At 41.7% G+C, this 16,621-nt stretch overlaps 1 protein-coding gene across 3 annotated transcripts in view; it reads right to left on the minus strand.

The window, feature by feature from the left end:
• itpk1a (inositol-tetrakisphosphate 1-kinase a) overlaps window positions 1–15,944 on the minus strand; it is a 236,456-nt gene extending 220,512 nt beyond the window's left edge. Inside the window, exons 1-2 of one of the 3 annotated variants that reach the window (XM_060829353.1) lie at window positions 15,744–15,944; window positions 7,723–7,880 (exon numbers count right to left, since the gene is read on the minus strand). In XM_060829353.1, coding sequence (XP_060685336.1) covers window positions 7,723–7,817 — 95 coding nt within the window. In that variant the 5' untranslated portion in view covers window positions 7,818–7,880; window positions 15,744–15,944. Of the gene's footprint in view, window positions 1–7,722; window positions 7,881–8,072; window positions 8,418–8,924; window positions 8,943–15,743 lie in introns of those variants that run through there. The other 2 variants (XM_060829354.1, XM_060829352.1) reach the window with 2 other exon arrangements.
• Window positions 15,945–16,621: the final 677 nt, after the last annotated feature.

Below are 16,621 nucleotides of genomic sequence, written 5' to 3' on the forward strand. Positions count from 1 at the left end.
ACGAGGGCAGGGTGGTAGTAATAGTTTATATGGATTTCAGAAAGGCCTTTGAGATGGTTCCATATGGTAGGCTGCTACGAAGGTTAGATCATATGGAATCCAAGGAGAGGTGGCAAACTGGATACACAATTGGCTTGATGATAGGAAGCAGAGGGTAATAGTGGAAGGATGCTTGTTGGACTAGAGGCCTGTGACTACTGGAGTGCCTCAGGATCAGTGCTGGGCCCATTGCTGTTTGTTATCTATACCAATGACTTGGATAAGAATGTACAAGGCACGATTAATAACTTTGCAGACGACACTAAAATAGGAAGTACCGTGGACAGTGAGACAAATTATCAATAATTGCAGGACTTTGGCCAATTGGAGAAAGGGGCCAAGAAATTACAAATGGAGTTTAATATAGATAAGTGTGAGGTCTTGCATGTTGGAAAGTCAAATCAAGGTAGGAGTTTCATGGTGAACGGTAGGACCTTAAAGACGGACCTTGGAATTCAGGTGTATAATTCTCGGAAATTGGAGTCAGAGGTAGACAGGGCAGTGAAGGAGGCTTTTGGCACACTGGCCTTCATCAGTTCGGGCACTGAATGTACATGTTGGGAGGTTATGTTGCAGTTGTACAGGACGTTGGGGAGGCCACACTTGAGTATTGTGTTCAGTTTTGGTCATCTTGCTTCAGGAAGGATGTTATTAAACTAGAAGTAATGCAGAAGAAATTTACAAGGATGTTGCCAGGACTCAAGGGTCTGAGTTATCTGGACAAGCTAGGACATTTCCTTTTTAATTTAGGAGACTGAGGGGGGGATCTTATTGAAGTGTATAAGATCATGAGAGGCATGCATAGGGTAAATGCACTTAGTCTTTTTCCCAGGGTTGGAAAATCAAGGACTAGAAGGCATCAGTTTTAAGGTTAGAGGGGGAAAGAAAATAAAAAGGAAACCTGAGGAGCAACTTTTGTTTTAAACACAGAGGGTGGTACACATACAGAATGAGCTGCCAGCAGACACAGTTGAGGCAGGGACATTAATAACATTGAAAAGGCATTTGAACAAATACATGGATAGGAATGGCTTAGAAGGATATGGGCCAAGTGCAGGGAAGCAGGGTTAGTGAGGATGAACATTTTGGTCGGCATGGACCAGTTTGGGCCAAAGGGCTTCCCTCCATGCTGTAGGACTCGATGAGTCTTTTAAAAAAAACTCTGACTTGACAGACTAGCTTCTACTTTGAAGCACACAATTTAATGAATTGCAAAGATGAGAACACTTTCTGGGATTGAAAATGCTTCCAGCGAAGCGCCTTGGGGACTTTTTTTCTGATTTCATGGATTCTCAGGAGCCTACGCAAAGTTAGGATCGAATACTGGCTCCATAAATGGACAAAGATTTCCAACATCTGACTAAGCATTATATTACAGATCTGCTCCAGAGGTCACGTGCTGATCCCATCTAGTTCCTGTGCTTTAATGCAATGATAGAACGTAACAGCGTGGCACAAGCCCTTTGGCCCTCGATGTTGTGCTGATCTGTGAAATCCATTTGAAGCCCATCTAACCTACACTCATCAGACATTCTCATCCGTATGTCTGTCCAATGACCATTTAAAAGCCCTTAAAGTTGGTGAGTCTACTACTGCTGTAGGTAGGGTGTTCCACACCCTCACTACTCTGAGTAAAGAAACTATCACCCCTCAATTTAAAGCAATGCCCCCTTGTGTTAGCTATCACTATCTGATGAAAAAGGCTTTCACTGTTCATCCTATCTAATCTTGTGATTATCTTAAATGTCTCAATTAAGTCACTTCTTAACCTTCTTCTTTCTGATTAAATCAGCCTCAAGTCCCTCAGCCTTTCCTCAGAAGACCTCCCTTCTATACTGAGCAACATCATAGTAAATCTCCGCTAAATCCTTTGTAAAGCTTCCACTTCCTTCCTATCATGTGGTGACCAGAATTGTACACTATACTCTAAGTGCGGCCAAACCAGAGTTTTGTACAGCTGCAACATGACCTCGTGATTCCAAAACTCAATCCTCCACCAATAAAAGCCAACACACCATATGCCTTCTTAACAATCTTATCAACCTGGTTGGCAACATTGAGGGATCTATGTACGTAGACAGCGATCTCTCTGCGAACTACCAAGAATCTTACCATGAGCCCAGTAATCTGCATTCCTTTTGCTTCTTTCAGAGTGAATCACCTCATAATCTTCCACATTAAACACTATTTGCTACCTCTCAACCCAGGGCTCTGCAGCTTACCTATGTCCCTCTGTAACCTGCAACATCTTTCGGCACTACCACAACTCCACCGACCGGAGTGTCATCCACAATTTTACTAACCCATCCTTCTATGCCCTCATTCAGGTCATTCATAAAAATGAAAAACAGCAGTGGACCGAAAACAGATCCTTGCGGTATACACCAATAACTGAACTCGAGGATGAACATTTTCCATCAATCACCACCCTCTGTCCTCTTTCAGCTAGCCAACTTCTGATCCAAACTGCTAAATCACCCTCAATCCCATACCTCCATACTTTCTGCAATAGCCTACCACAGGGAACCTTATCAAAACTCCTGACTGAAATCTATATACATCACATCAACCGCTTTACCCTCATCCACCTGTTGGGTCACCTTCTCAAAAGAACTCAATAAGGTTTGTGAGACACAACCTACCCTTCACAAAATGGTGTTGACTATCCTTAGTCAACTTATTCCTTTCTAGATGATTATAAATCCTATCTCTTTCCAGCACTTTACCCACAACTGAAGTACGGCTCAGATCTATAATTATCAGGGTTGTCTCTACTCCCCTTCTTGAACAAAGGGACAAGATTTCCTATTCTCCAGTCTTCTGGCACTATTCCTGTGTACAATGACAACATAAAGGTCAAAGCCAAAGGCTCTGCAATTTCCTCCCTGGCTTACCGGACAATACTAGGATAAATCCCATCCAGCCCAGGGGATTTATCTATTTTCACACTTTCCAGAATTGCTAACACCTCTTCCTTGTGAACCTCAATCCCGGCTAGTCTAGCAGCTTATATCTCAGTATTCTCCTTGACAACATTGTCTTTCTCCCAGTGTGAATACTGAGGAAACATATACATGTAGTGCTTCACCTATCACGACTTATTCCGTGCACGACTTCTCACTACTATCCTTGATTGGCCCTAATCTTACTCTAGTCATTCTTTTATTCCTGATATACCAGTAGAAAGCTTTAGGGTTTTCCTCGATTGTACCTGCCAACAACTTCTCATGACCCCTCCTGGCTCTTCTTAGCTCTCACTTTGGGTCTTAACTGGCTAACTTGTATCTTTCAAGCACCCTAACATAGCCTTCACTTCTGATCCTTACATAAGCCTTCTTCTTCCTTTTGACAAGAGATTCAACTTCTTTAGTAAGCCACGGCTCCCACGCTTGACCAGTTACTCCTTGCCTGACAGGTACATATTGATCAAGAATACGCAGTAGTTGTTCCTTGAATAAGCTCCACATTTCATTTGTGCCCATCCCTGTATTTCCTCCCCATCCTGTGCATCGTAAAACTTGCTGAATTGCATCATAATTGGTTTTCCCCCAGCTATAACTCTTGCTCTGCAGTATATACCTATCCCTTTTCATATAACAGCACTCCAGTTAAGTGGGACTATGGGACTAAGAAAGAGATTCTGTTGAGGGAGTAGGAGCAGCTTGGCATTATGTTAGAAAACAGAAGCACTAAAAGGTAACAATCCCATACAATAGACAGCTGAATATAGTCTGTTTTCTGATATTACGCGATAGCTCCATTTCCGTACAAACCCACGTTTTAAGAAAATCATGCAATAGCAGCACCATTTAAACCAATGGAACTGAAATCAAGATGTAGCCAATACAGGTAAGGAAAGTTCACATTCTACAAATAACAGTCTAAATTCTTCAATCGCATTATAGCCAATTTGCATTGAAGAAACACGTTATTGCAGAACCAACTGTAGTGGCTCAGAGATCAGTGCAAGGGAATGAGTTTTGACTCACAGGGCACTAGCACCAAAGAAGTATTCATTCATGGGATGTGGGATCAATTTGGGCAGAGGTAAGAAAAAACAAAGTCAGAGGTAGGAATAGTCCCCCTGAGCTACTCTGTAGTACAAAGTATGAATCAAGAAATAACAGGAGCTTGCAAGAAAGGCATTGCAGTATTCAGACATTAAAAATCTTCATACAGATTGGATGAATCATATTGCAAGTAGTATGCAGGATGAGTTCATGAAATATTTTGAGGACAATTCTATTTAGAACTAACCAGCGAACAGGTTATTGTCAACTCAGTAATATCTAATAAGAAAGTATTGGTTAGTTACCTCACCCTAAAGGATCTTCCACCCAAGACTGATCATGACATGCTGAATTTTGCATTCAGTTTGCTAGTGAGAAATATGGATCCATGACTGGTGTCTTAAATGTAAAGTAAAGAAATCAAGACAAAGTTGTCCAAAATGGATTGAAAAAAAATGGATTAGCACAATAGAAAAGCAGAGCAAGTATTGAAGGATATATTTCCTGTCTCTTCTTACTGCATAAGGAAGTTGCTATCAGAAGGATAGAACATTGCATTGAAGGTATGCAAAGATGATATCAAGTTGAAAGAAAGGTTAGTAGATCTCAATATTGGGAGGAGTTTAGAGACTTTAAAAGGATAATTTAAAAAGGTGGAGAAATTGCAATAAAATGAATACTAGCAAGAAATATAAAGAAGCAGACAGTAAAAGCAATACAAAAATAAAGTGTGTATTTGTTCCTTAAATGGTGACAAAGTGGAATTAAAAAGGGAATGGCAGAGGTTTGAACAAATATTTTGTATGTGTCTTCACAACAGAAGGTAGAAACTTACACTCCTACTTACTGACTACAGCTGGATATTCCAAAACCATAATTCCAAACAAACTCTCAACCCCCAAGACCTAGATTTCAGTTTCCTTCTCTGTAACTGAATCATGGACTTCCTGACCCATTGACTGCAACCAGTAAGAATAGGGAACAAACCTCCTCCATCACAATGCTCGACACCAGTGCCCTACAAGACTATAGGGCTCAGACCCCTACTATATTCCTTATACACTCACAACAGATTCAAGAACAGCATCTTCCCCATGGTTATCAGACTTTTGAATGAACATCTCGTATTAATTTTGATCTCTCTCTCTCTGCACCTTCTCAGTGGCTGTAACACTGTACTCGGTTCTGCAACCCCGATCCACTTTGTGTGTAGATCTGTCTGTATAGCATGCATAACAACACTTTTCACTGGATTACAGTACATGTGACAATCAAAATTCAAACTCAGAAGATACAGAAAGCGTCCCAAGAAGAGTAATATTGCAATGGCCACTAGGGAGGGAGAAAGTTAGAACATTCACAATCACTGGAGAAAATGTACTAGGAAATCTAATGAGACTCAAGGCTGACATGTGTTTGGAACCTGATGGCCTCCATCCTACACCCTTAAAAGGGAAATGTCAGCCAAGATTGTGAACTCATTGGTTGGAATTTCCCAAAATTCCCAAGGTTCTTAAAGTCTTCCAGCAGAAAGAAAAGCCATCAATATAATATAATTCATCAGAAAGGAAACTTTCTGACCTCTTTTACTGTTGTCACTGGGGGAAGTGAAGAAATCCATTAATTTGGAAGTAGTAGCCAGACACTTAGGAAATCAGAAGCAAACCAGGCAGAGTCAATAAGGTGTTTTTGTAAATGAAACTTCATTGGATAAATTCATTAATTTATTGCAACAAGCAGATGGATTTGGATTAATCTCAGGCATTGGATACAATTCCATATAAAAGATTACAGCATAACAATAAGTATACATGGCAGTGATATATAAGCATGGATACATGAATGGTCAACTAGCAAGGAGAGATGGGCAGGAAAGGCAATTTTCAGGTCGGCAAACTTTAAGTAACAGGATGTCACAGATCTCAGTGCTGGAGCTTCAATGTTGTATCTATACGAATGACTTTGATTAAGTAATAAATTAAACCATAGCCAGAGTTGCTAATCAGACAAAGGTAGATAGGAAAGCAAGCAATGAGGCGGAAACAAAATATCTGTGAAGGAATGTAAATAGGTTAAGTGAGCAAAGGTTTGTCAAATGGAGAAAAATGTGGGAACTGTGTGATGATCCACTTTAACATGAATAGTAAAAAAAACAGTATTGTAGCATAATGTAATACAGAAGGATCTGGGTGTCCTTGTACATCAATCATAGTTGAAACATAGAATTTAGGAAGGCAAGTAGAATGGTGTCCTTTACGGCTTTATTAATTTAATCCTTTAAGGGGATTGATTATAAAAGTGGGCAAGTCTTGCCCTAGCTCAATAGGGCATTGATGAGACTATGCCCGAAGTATGGTGTACAGTTTTGGTCTCCTTAATTAAGGAGAGACATTCTGGCACTGGAAGCAGTTCAGAGAAGGTTCAGTATGATTTTGGGGTAAAAGGTTGAGCGGTTTGGGCCTGTACTTATTGGAGGCTAGAGGAATGAGAGGTGATACAATTCTGATTATCACTATATTTCCACTCAATCATTTGGAGATCGTTAACAGGAACTAGATTAGGCCATAAGTCCATCAAACTGCTCAGCTATCCAATAAGGCAGATCTGTTGGGACCATAACTGCCCTTTCCTTCTAGGTTCTGAAACTCTGGTCCCACCTGTTGATTAAAAACTGTGGGCTCAGCTTTGAATATAATCAATGTCTCCGCCTTCGCTGCTTTTGGAGGAAGAGGATACCAAGGATTAATGACTCAGGGAAGTTGTGTGTCATAAATGGGAGATCCTTCATTTTTAAATGTATTGACTGGCTCTAATTTCTCCTTCAAAAAGAGAAATCTCTTGCCAGCGCTTAGTCTCTAAAGTCCCTTCAGCCCTCACTTCCCCATGCAATAAACGGCAGCATTCTATTGGTAACCACAACAGGTTAAATAGGGGAGATCACTTTGCAGCAGTATATCCCTTCAACAGTGTAGCCAGCAAAACAGCAACATAAACTTCATAAACAATCACTTCAGAGTTCATCTCCAAGACAGCTGAAGTACATACTTGAACCAACATGGAGATCCCTGCTGCAGCATCCTCAAGCTCCCTGCCAGTAGCAACTTTAACACAGTCTAGAAAAGATCACTTGACTATCGTGTCTGCTGTAAGCGATTCCAAGGAAACAGTTCACAGCTCCACAACTCCTACAGCCCGAGATCCAGAACCACGTTCTTCATTCTAAACTTTCACTAAAAAAAACACCCTTCCTCTTTCAGTACAGTGCATTTGCAATGCTTTGCAAACGACCAGAAAGGCTGGTGTTGGGGGTTTGAATATGACACAAACTATTCTACCAATGAAAGTTACCTTTGGATTTAAATTTTGAAGGAAGTATCTCATTGTTTTATATAATGAGGGGAAATTAACACCGACTAACCCTCCCTCCCTTTAACCCGCTAAAGTGAGAGTGATGGTGACTGTGCAATAGCAGCAGATCACTGGTTATTTCTGGCTTTCTCTCTCTCTCTCGCTCCCTCCCTCTGCCTCCTTGAAGCTAGTGGCCGTGAAGCGGATTGCACATGGGCTGCTGCCTACATGATCAGCGTTATTTCCTGCTGCCTCTCCTCTCAGACGCAATCGATTCATTTCTCAAACCATGGATGGGAGGGGCGGGGGGTGTTCTCGGCTTTACCTGCAAAGGTCCGCGAAGGCCTGGAAATTCAGCTTCTTGATCTTCTTCTCGCTCAGCCAGTATCCGACCCTCTTGCCTTTCAGCCAAGTCTGCATCTTGAAAATGGAACAAGTGCGGAAGTGAAATCTACACCGTGTGCCTCCCGTAGGTTAACAAACCTGAAAAAAAAATCAATGGTGTACCTTTTACACCAGAGGGGCAGCGTTGCATACATACAATATTTTGCATTTACATTTTTTTTTCATGCACAGGAACCCAATACAGGAGAGACTACAACAGAAGAAAAATAATTTGACAGAGAGGAGAAAAAAAAACAAAACACACGGGGGTGGGGGGAAATGCAAAGAGACCTCTATCAATGGTGAGTGCCCGGTTCATCACAAATCCCTCTGCCCTGGTATTCGCGCCTGGGCTTTCTGATCAGACGCCGCTGCTCCGAGGTCTCCCTCAATCAATAATAGTCTCTCAAATACACAGAGTGCGGCTTCCAAGCCCAGCCCCTGACTTTCAGCACAAACTGGCCGCATACACACACACACAGTGACGGGGGGGAGGAACAAGGCAGAACAGAGACCGACAGCGGGCGGCCGCCTGCAGCCCGATTTCCCCTCCTCCTCCAAAGCCTAGTCTCTCGGCTCATTGAAATCCCTCAGACCCCGGCTCGCATTCTAAATAAATAGAGGCAGCTGCGCATCGGGACAACAGGGGACGCTCCCGAGCCGCCTGCCAACATGGTCATCCTTCTCCCACTCCCCCTCAACGCTGCCCCTTAAAGCTGTCCTGCCCTTCCCCAAACAGGAAAACACTTCAAAGCCACCATTAACCTATTCTACTGCAGTTTTTTTTTTAAAAAAACACGTTTCTACAGTGCTGGTTTTGAAAGTATCGTCTGTTAAATTGCACGTCAAATATGTCTGCTTTAGGTTGTGCAATCTAAATTCACTACATACTTGGGACTAGATTAATTTAGGATATCTGGTCGGCATGAACGAGTTGAACCGAAGGGTCTATTTCCGCGTTGTACGTTTCTATGACTCGATTACTTCAGGTTATAGTCCAACAGGTTTATTTGAAATTGAAGGAGCGGAGCTCCAAAATCTTGCAGTTTCAAATAAACCTGTTGCATTATAACCTTGTGTAGTTTGATTTTTGACCTTGTCCACCCCAGTCCAACTCCGGCATCGCCATATCATGTCCATTACCTTCGTTATGGGATAGGCGTTTCATGCAGCGTGTATCCATTAGATTTAGAATTGTATTCAGTTAGTATATTCATTTTCTCCTGAGTGGGTCATTGATTTTCATTTGTCTTTTGCATATCATTAATTTTGAGTGACTCCTTGCCAAGAATTGATTTCAAAAGATTGTGTTCACACCGGGCTTCAAGATCCTCAGATAAAAGTAAAATTAGTAGATGCTGGAGATCTGAATTAGGAACAGAAAATCGTGGAGAAACTCAGCAGGTCTGGTGGCATCGAAACAAAGTCAACATTTCAAGTGTCCCCTCCCATAACTCTTCTTCGAAGTTGATGGAAGCTGGAAAATGATACTATTTATGTAATTGGCAAAGAGGGAAGAGGAGTGAGTGGAAGAAATAGTGATAGTACCCTGAGGAAAAGGCAAAAGGAGTGTGCCAGTGGTGGTAAAAGAGTAAAATCACATAGTAAACTGATAGTAAAAGTAAGAGGTCATGGGATCCAAGGAAATTTGGCACATTGGATTCACAATTGGCTGAGTGGCAGAAAGCAGAAGGTGATAGTTGAGAGTTGTTTTTCTGACTAGAAGCCTGTGACCAGGTGTCAGTCTTGAGCCCTTGCTGTTTGTGATTGCATAAAGGATTTAGACTTGAATATCAGAAGTTTGATCATTAAATTTGCAGATGTTACAAAGATTGGTGGGTTGGTAAGTATTGCGGAGGATAGCCTTAAATTACAACAGGATATAGATGGACTGCTCAAATGGGCTAATCGGCAGCAAATGGAATTCAATCCAGACAAATATTAAGTAATGTACTTGAGCAGGGCAAAACAAGGCAAAGAAATACATGGTGAATTGCATGTACACCAATCCTTTAAGGTATCAGCATAGGTGGATAAAGGGGTTAAGGAGGCATATGGTATACTTGAGCTGAAAATGTGTTGCTGGTTAAAGCACAGCAGGTCAGGCAGCATCCAAGGAACAGGAAATTCGACGTTTCGGGCCAGAGCCCTTCATCAGGAATGAGGAGAGTGTGCCAGGCAGGCTAAGATAAAAGGTAGGGAGGAGGGACTTGGGGGAGGGGCGATGGAGATGTGATAGATGGAAGGAGGTCAAGGTGAGGGTGATAGGTTGGAGTGGGGTGGGGGGCGGAGAGGTCAGGAAGAAGATTGCAGGTTAGGAGGGCGGTGCTGAGTTCAAGGAAACCGACTGAGACAAGGTGGGGGGAGGGGAAATGAGGAAACTGGAGAAATCTGAGTTCATCCCTTGTGGTTGGAGGGTTCCCAGGAGGAAGATGAGGCGCTCCTCCTCCAATCGTCGTGTTGTTATGTTCTGCCAGTGGAGGAGTCCAAGGACCTGCATGTCCTCAGTGGAGTGGGAGGGAGAGTTAAAGTGTTGAGCCACGGGGTGGTTGGGTTGGTTGGTCCGGGCGTCCCAGAGATGTTCCCTGAAGCATTCTGCAAGTAGGCGGCCTGTCTCCCCAATATAGAGGAGGCCACATCAGGTGCAGCGGATGCAATAGATGATGTGTGTGGAGGTGCAGGTGAATTTGTGGCTGATATGGAAGGATCCCTTGGGGCCTTGCAGAGAAGTAAGGGAGGAGGTATGGGCGCAAGTTTTACATTTCCTGCGGTTGCAGGGGAAGGTGCCGGGAGTGGAGGTTGGGTTGCTGGGGGGTGTGGACCTGACGAGGGAGTCACGAAGGGAGTGGTCTTTGCGGAACGCTGATAGGGGAGGGGAGGGAAATATATCCCTGGTGGTGGGGTCTGTTTGGAGGTGGCGGAAATGACGGCGGATGATACGCTGTATACGGAGGTTGGTGGGGTGGTAGGTGAGAACCAGTGGGGTTCTGTCTTGGTGGCAGTTGGAGGGGCGGGGCTTTATTAGTCAAGGCATAGAGGAGGGAGGTTATGCTGGAACTGCATAAAATGTTGGTTGGGCCACAGGAAGAGTATTGTATGCAGTTCTGGACTCCACATTGTAGGAGGGATGTGATAGGACTGGAGAGGGTGCAGAGGAGATTTACCAGGATATTGCCTGACCTGGAGAGTTGCAGTTATGAAGAGAGGTTGGAGAAGCTAGGGTTGCTTTCATTTGAAGAAATGAGGTTGAGATGTTTAATGTTATGAGGGCATAGATAGAGTAAACAGGAAGAAATGTTTTCCCTTGATGGAAGGATCAATGACCAGACATAGATTTAAAAGAAGGAGCATAAGGTTTAGAGAATTAAGGAAAGACTTTTTCATCCAGAGGGGGTGGGAATCTGGAACTAACTGCTTGCAAGGGTGGTAGAGACAGAAACCCTCATAACAATTGAGATGTATTTAGATGTACACTTGCAATGCCAAGTATACAATGTCTATGGGCCAAGTGCTAGAAAATGAGATTAGAATAGTTAGGTGGTTACATTTGACTAGCACAGAAATGATGGGCCAAAGGACATTTTCCTGTGCAGTAAATCTCTCTCTGACTCAATGCAAAATAGATGTTAAAGTTATCTGTGGATAGTCGAAATTAGGTCAATTTTGTTAAGAGCAACTCTACACAAGCAAGACATGGTGAATGGTGGGGGGCAGGGAGGTGGAATCAGATGGAGGGTATTGTTCATGTTCTGAGGCTGTTCAGGAATCAACAATGAGTCCTGAGAATTGTAAAGTGCCTAAGTGGAAGATATTGTTTCTCCAGGTTGTGTTGGCTTGTGTTGGAAGTACGAGGAGATACGTTCGGTAGTGGCTGAAATGACAGTATGGCCACCAAGTATACTTCACCATCCCCTCGCTTGTCCTTCACTATCTGTTTCACTTACTCCTCCTCCCCCTTTGTCAACAACATAAATACCATCACTTTCAATCCCTGTTCAGCTCAAAAGAAATGTCACAGAACTCGAAACATCTATTATCTCTCTACAGATGCTCCTAGAACTGCTGAGTTTCTTCAGCATTTTCTGTTCCTATTTCATTGTCCACAGGGCATTCAAAACATCTTTAAATCAATGAATTACAATTAAGATATTTTATTTTTAAAAATGTATCAATTCTTATTTATTAATGTGGGTGTCATACACTGCAATTGTAAGTTACATTGCAACAAACATGCCTCATGACTCAAAGAGCTGTCATGTGCAATAAATTGCTTAGGCATATTTTTAACTGTTGATATGTCAAACAAAACAAGATGCTGGAAATGCAGACAGGTTTGACAATATTTATGAAATGACAAGCCAATTTAATATTTAACTTGTCAGAATAGTTTTGACAAGGGCCTACACCCAATTGTTCAAATGGAAGCACAGACTCAGTCCTAGTGCACTTGCGGCACACATTATGGAGACTATGAAATAAGTTAAAATACAAGAACAATAATTATGAAGTCAAGGTGCTTGAGACGGAGAATCAGTGAAGTTTTCAGAGAGATGACAAGTTCCATAAGAGGTTGTTAATTTTTAAATGTGTTGTAATTTGTGAAGCTTGAGGAAGCAATATGGAAGTTGAAGCTCAAAACGATGAAGGCATTTGATGAACAGGGTGGAACAGGGAAATTTAATTGTATTGGATTGAAATGAGCTTAATGATAAAATGGGGTTGTCAGAAGCTTAGCCTGGGATTAAACAGTTTACAAGTTTCCTATCTCCTGACTTAACTTGATACAGTTAAAAACATCCTGGTTTTAATTATTGTGAAGTTATTTAGAACTTTATTCTTTAGGTCAACCTCATGACAATCTGTGTTACATATGTGTACAGTAGACCTTTTCACCCCTGACTTCTGGCATTGCTACAGCATTAACATAATGAATTGGGGGCAGTGGTGTGAGAAATTGCACTCCTGAGACAGCCGTTCTATGCATCTTTCAATATCTTTGAAATAGCTTCAATAGCATGTCAAAAGGTTGATACTTCCATGTTGAAAAACCATTTAGTGAGGATTATAGATCATATTACAGAGGCATCTTCTCTTTATGTAAGCTATTGTACATTGTACTCAAAGGACGCCAGGGTCATTTTTCATCTTTGGCATCTAATGTCAACACAACCACTCCCAGTTCAGACATGGTATAAAATGAATGCAGAGGAAAACTTGTTCTATACTGGTCTAATAATGTACTCAACTTTAGAATAGCACTATTCTTTTAGAATCAAAGAAATTGCAGCCTAGAGAGTGTTGACACAATTCAGGATCAGACTAAGCATATACCTTTGAAGGGAAAAGGTAGATCCTCCAAAATCAGTGCACTCTGATTGCAAAGGATGAAATAAAACAGAAAAAGGAATCCTTATGATAAAGGGCAGGAGCTGATTCAGTTAATAATCAGGATGATTATGAAAAGTATAACAGCAAATTGAAAATGTTCCACGGAGGTAAAGAAATATTCTGAAAAAATGAGCAGGCAACAATAAAGTGAATGCCACAATATCTATAAAGCATAAATCATTAGCTTGAAGAAAAGTGGGTTCAGAACTGAAACACTAAATGAATATCTTGCTTTTTCACAAACAAAGGGGATGATGTGATGATTACACAAAAGGAGACAAGAGAAATTATGAACAGGATAACAGGAGAGTTGTTGGATTGGGAGTACTCTACCTGAAATTTTGGTGTGAAGCTTGTTCTATTAGTAATTTTAATAAAGGGATGGACAGGTACTTAAGAATGTGGAACTTACAAGTTTACAGATGAAAACCAAGAAAGCCATGCTATTAGAGGCTGCTTTTTCAAAGGCAGACAAGCAGGAGAGGCTGGAAGAACACAGTAAGCCAGACAACAGCAGGAGGTGGAGAAGTCAAGGTTTCAGAAGGTTTCTTCAGAATTGAGGTTGAGTGTAACGGCAGCTACAGGTAAAGGAGGAGATAGGGGAGGGTTTTGGGTGGAGTGATGAGGTAGCAATAGGTGAACACAGGTATAGGGTACAACCTGCTTTTCAAAGAGCCAGCACAAGAATGAGGGGTTGAATGATCTCCTAGGGTTTAGATCAGAGTGGTGCTGGAAAAGCACAGCAGGTCAGGCAGCATCCGAAGAGCAGGAAAATCGATGTTTCGGGCAAAAGCCCTTCATCAGGTCTGAATGATCTCCTATCCTATTGAGTACTTTTATTCTACAATCCTAAAAGATGTTGAAGATTGAATGAGATGCTCTGGAAAATGATCAAGACTGATTTGTATCAGTAATGTTAAGAGGACTTTATACAAATATTGGCAAGAAATCTGATTTACAGTATCAAGTATACATCAATCAATGTTTTCTTTCTTGAATTTTGAAATTAAGATCAGTTTGACTAAAATGAGAAAAAAAATACATTTACACAGGACAGAATGTTTTGAATCCAATGAAATGCACCTTAGTATGGTCATCTTGTAACATGGAAATCAGAGCAACACAGATGACTTGGTGGTGGGCAAAAAGCCATTCAATAGTCTGTGATACTACTTCTGGATAAGTTCCCTGGGACACATACTGAAACAATCATCAAATGTGCCTGTAGGAGAATCAACTCAGTGAAAGATGCTCTTTTGTCTGCCAAAACTTGTTGGTCTTCCAAAACAGTCTTCCAGACCCCGACCGAGTGTTGCAACTAGCATATTCCAACGTCTAGGACTGTGTCCTGAGGGATGCACTAAAATGTGGGTCAGCTGTTACCGAAGTGCAGTGGGGAAAGACCGCTGTCTGAGGTCTTCCTGCTGAAGTTAAATGGGGGTCCATTCAGTTATTGGACCTTCCTGGTGCCTCAAATGTATGTAAATATAGTTTGGTTCAAGTAAGAGATGCCGTTGGTTTGTTTGGAGAGTCAAACTCCAATGTTTGCTTGTTTTCTTCATGTGCTATTTATTCTACAGAACCAAATTGCGTTTGTGACTATGTGTTATATATATGTAAAGATTTTTCTGATGATTTAAAGTATATATTTGAAATAATTAAAATACTTAATGGATAAAACAAAATAGAAAAGACAGCAGCCAAGCTACACGCAGCAAATCCCCGCAAACAATGATATAATAATGAGCAGATAATCTGTTTCAGTGGTGTTGATTGAGGGATGAATATTGGCCAAGACACGAGATAACTCCCCTACTGTTCAACAAGAGTGCCATTTTAAGCTCACCATAGAAGAAAAACATTGAACGTCCCATTCAAAAGACAGCAACTCCAACAATGCTCTTCGTACTTCACAAGCGTTTTATCGAAATTAATTGAATTCGCTTTATTGTCATGTGTACTCAAAAGAGGACAGTGAAAATTTCAGGCAAGAAAGGCATCTGGATGGGTATATGAACAGGAAGGGTTTGGAGGGATATTGGCCAAGTGCTGGCAAATGGGACTAGATTAGATTAGGATAACTGGTCGGCATGGACGAGTTGAACCGAACGGTCTATGCCCGAACTGTACATCTCTATGACTTCTGCGCTCATATATATGTAACCTCCGCCCAACATGGGCAAAATACGCTCTCTGGACATTATCACATTGTAAAATTTCCAACATTACAACAATAACACAGTAACATTGCAGAGTACATCATCAGCTACATAGGCTCTTGGACACCCGGAGGTCGTGAAAGCTGCTGTATAAATGCAAGGAATTCTATCACATTAGCGTGGGTAAAATAAAACTAAAGTAAAACGAATCTTCTCCCAACGTAACCTACACTGAGAAAGCGAATAGTCCTCATCCACAGTGAAATGGGACAATACACATTCAACTACAAGTGTACATTTCCCGCTGGCAAGTGAAGCAAATTTGCATTCAAAATATGTTAACTGCGGTATATCCACCCATACACACAGTGGTGAAAAAATGAGCGAACAGACTTCAAAGGTGAAAATGTATTACCTGCTGAGAATGTATGCTCGAGGTCCTAAACGTGAGAACTAAATAGCGTCACTTGTCAATACCGGTTTAAACCATGAAAGTTACGATCATAAAATGTGTCCATTTGATCACGCTGTTTATACTGGGACCTCCTTTCCCTGCAATAACCACGGCGAAAAATGACAGCGCCTCTAAGTCCGTATGAGCCGCGGAACACTGGCTGGGTTTAGGAATGGACATAAAGGCAAAACAGTGCAATCGAACCAATTACAATCTGTCACTTCTTTCAGTTTTAATTCAGCACCCCGGTCATATTCTATCAGTCTGACGACCGGCGAATCCTCCAATCGCCCACCACTGAACCCGATTTGAACATTGCAACAGCTTCAACTTAAAAAAAATTGTCAAGCACTTTGCGACTTTTCGAGACTGTGTAAGGCGCTACACAAATGCAAGTTTTTCTGTTGCTCTGCTTTCCCTCGAGCCAACCGGTGATGACCAAATACTTCCAGAAATATATTTTTTTTCTCTCGCCCCGGGCTTAGCATTTCTCCAGTGACACGTTTCGATTTAAAATTTGCTCTTGGAGACTGCGGAGCATTTTTTATTGTTGTTACATTAACCTGGAATGGGGTGTGGAGTGGGGGTGGGGGGGATGCTGGTGAGCAGCACTCGCCCCAACTGATCAAGTCGTAGTGACCTTTTGGTTACAGGATTTCCGGAGGACTGCCTCTGAGTTATATGCTTCTTTTAATGAAAATTGGAGTGTATTTTTTGGTGAATAAAGACCAGTCTACTTCTGGTATAGTGTAGAAGTGCGCAGCTCATCACACTGTCCAAAACACCCATTTCATTTAAAGTTGGAAATATAATTTCCTGGAGTTTGTGGTTTGGATCCG

The sequence above is a fragment of the Hemiscyllium ocellatum genome, chromosome 8 (genome assembly GCF_020745735.1).
Source record: "Hemiscyllium ocellatum isolate sHemOce1 chromosome 8, sHemOce1.pat.X.cur, whole genome shotgun sequence".
Taxonomy (NCBI): domain Eukaryota; kingdom Metazoa; phylum Chordata; class Chondrichthyes; order Orectolobiformes; family Hemiscylliidae; genus Hemiscyllium; species Hemiscyllium ocellatum.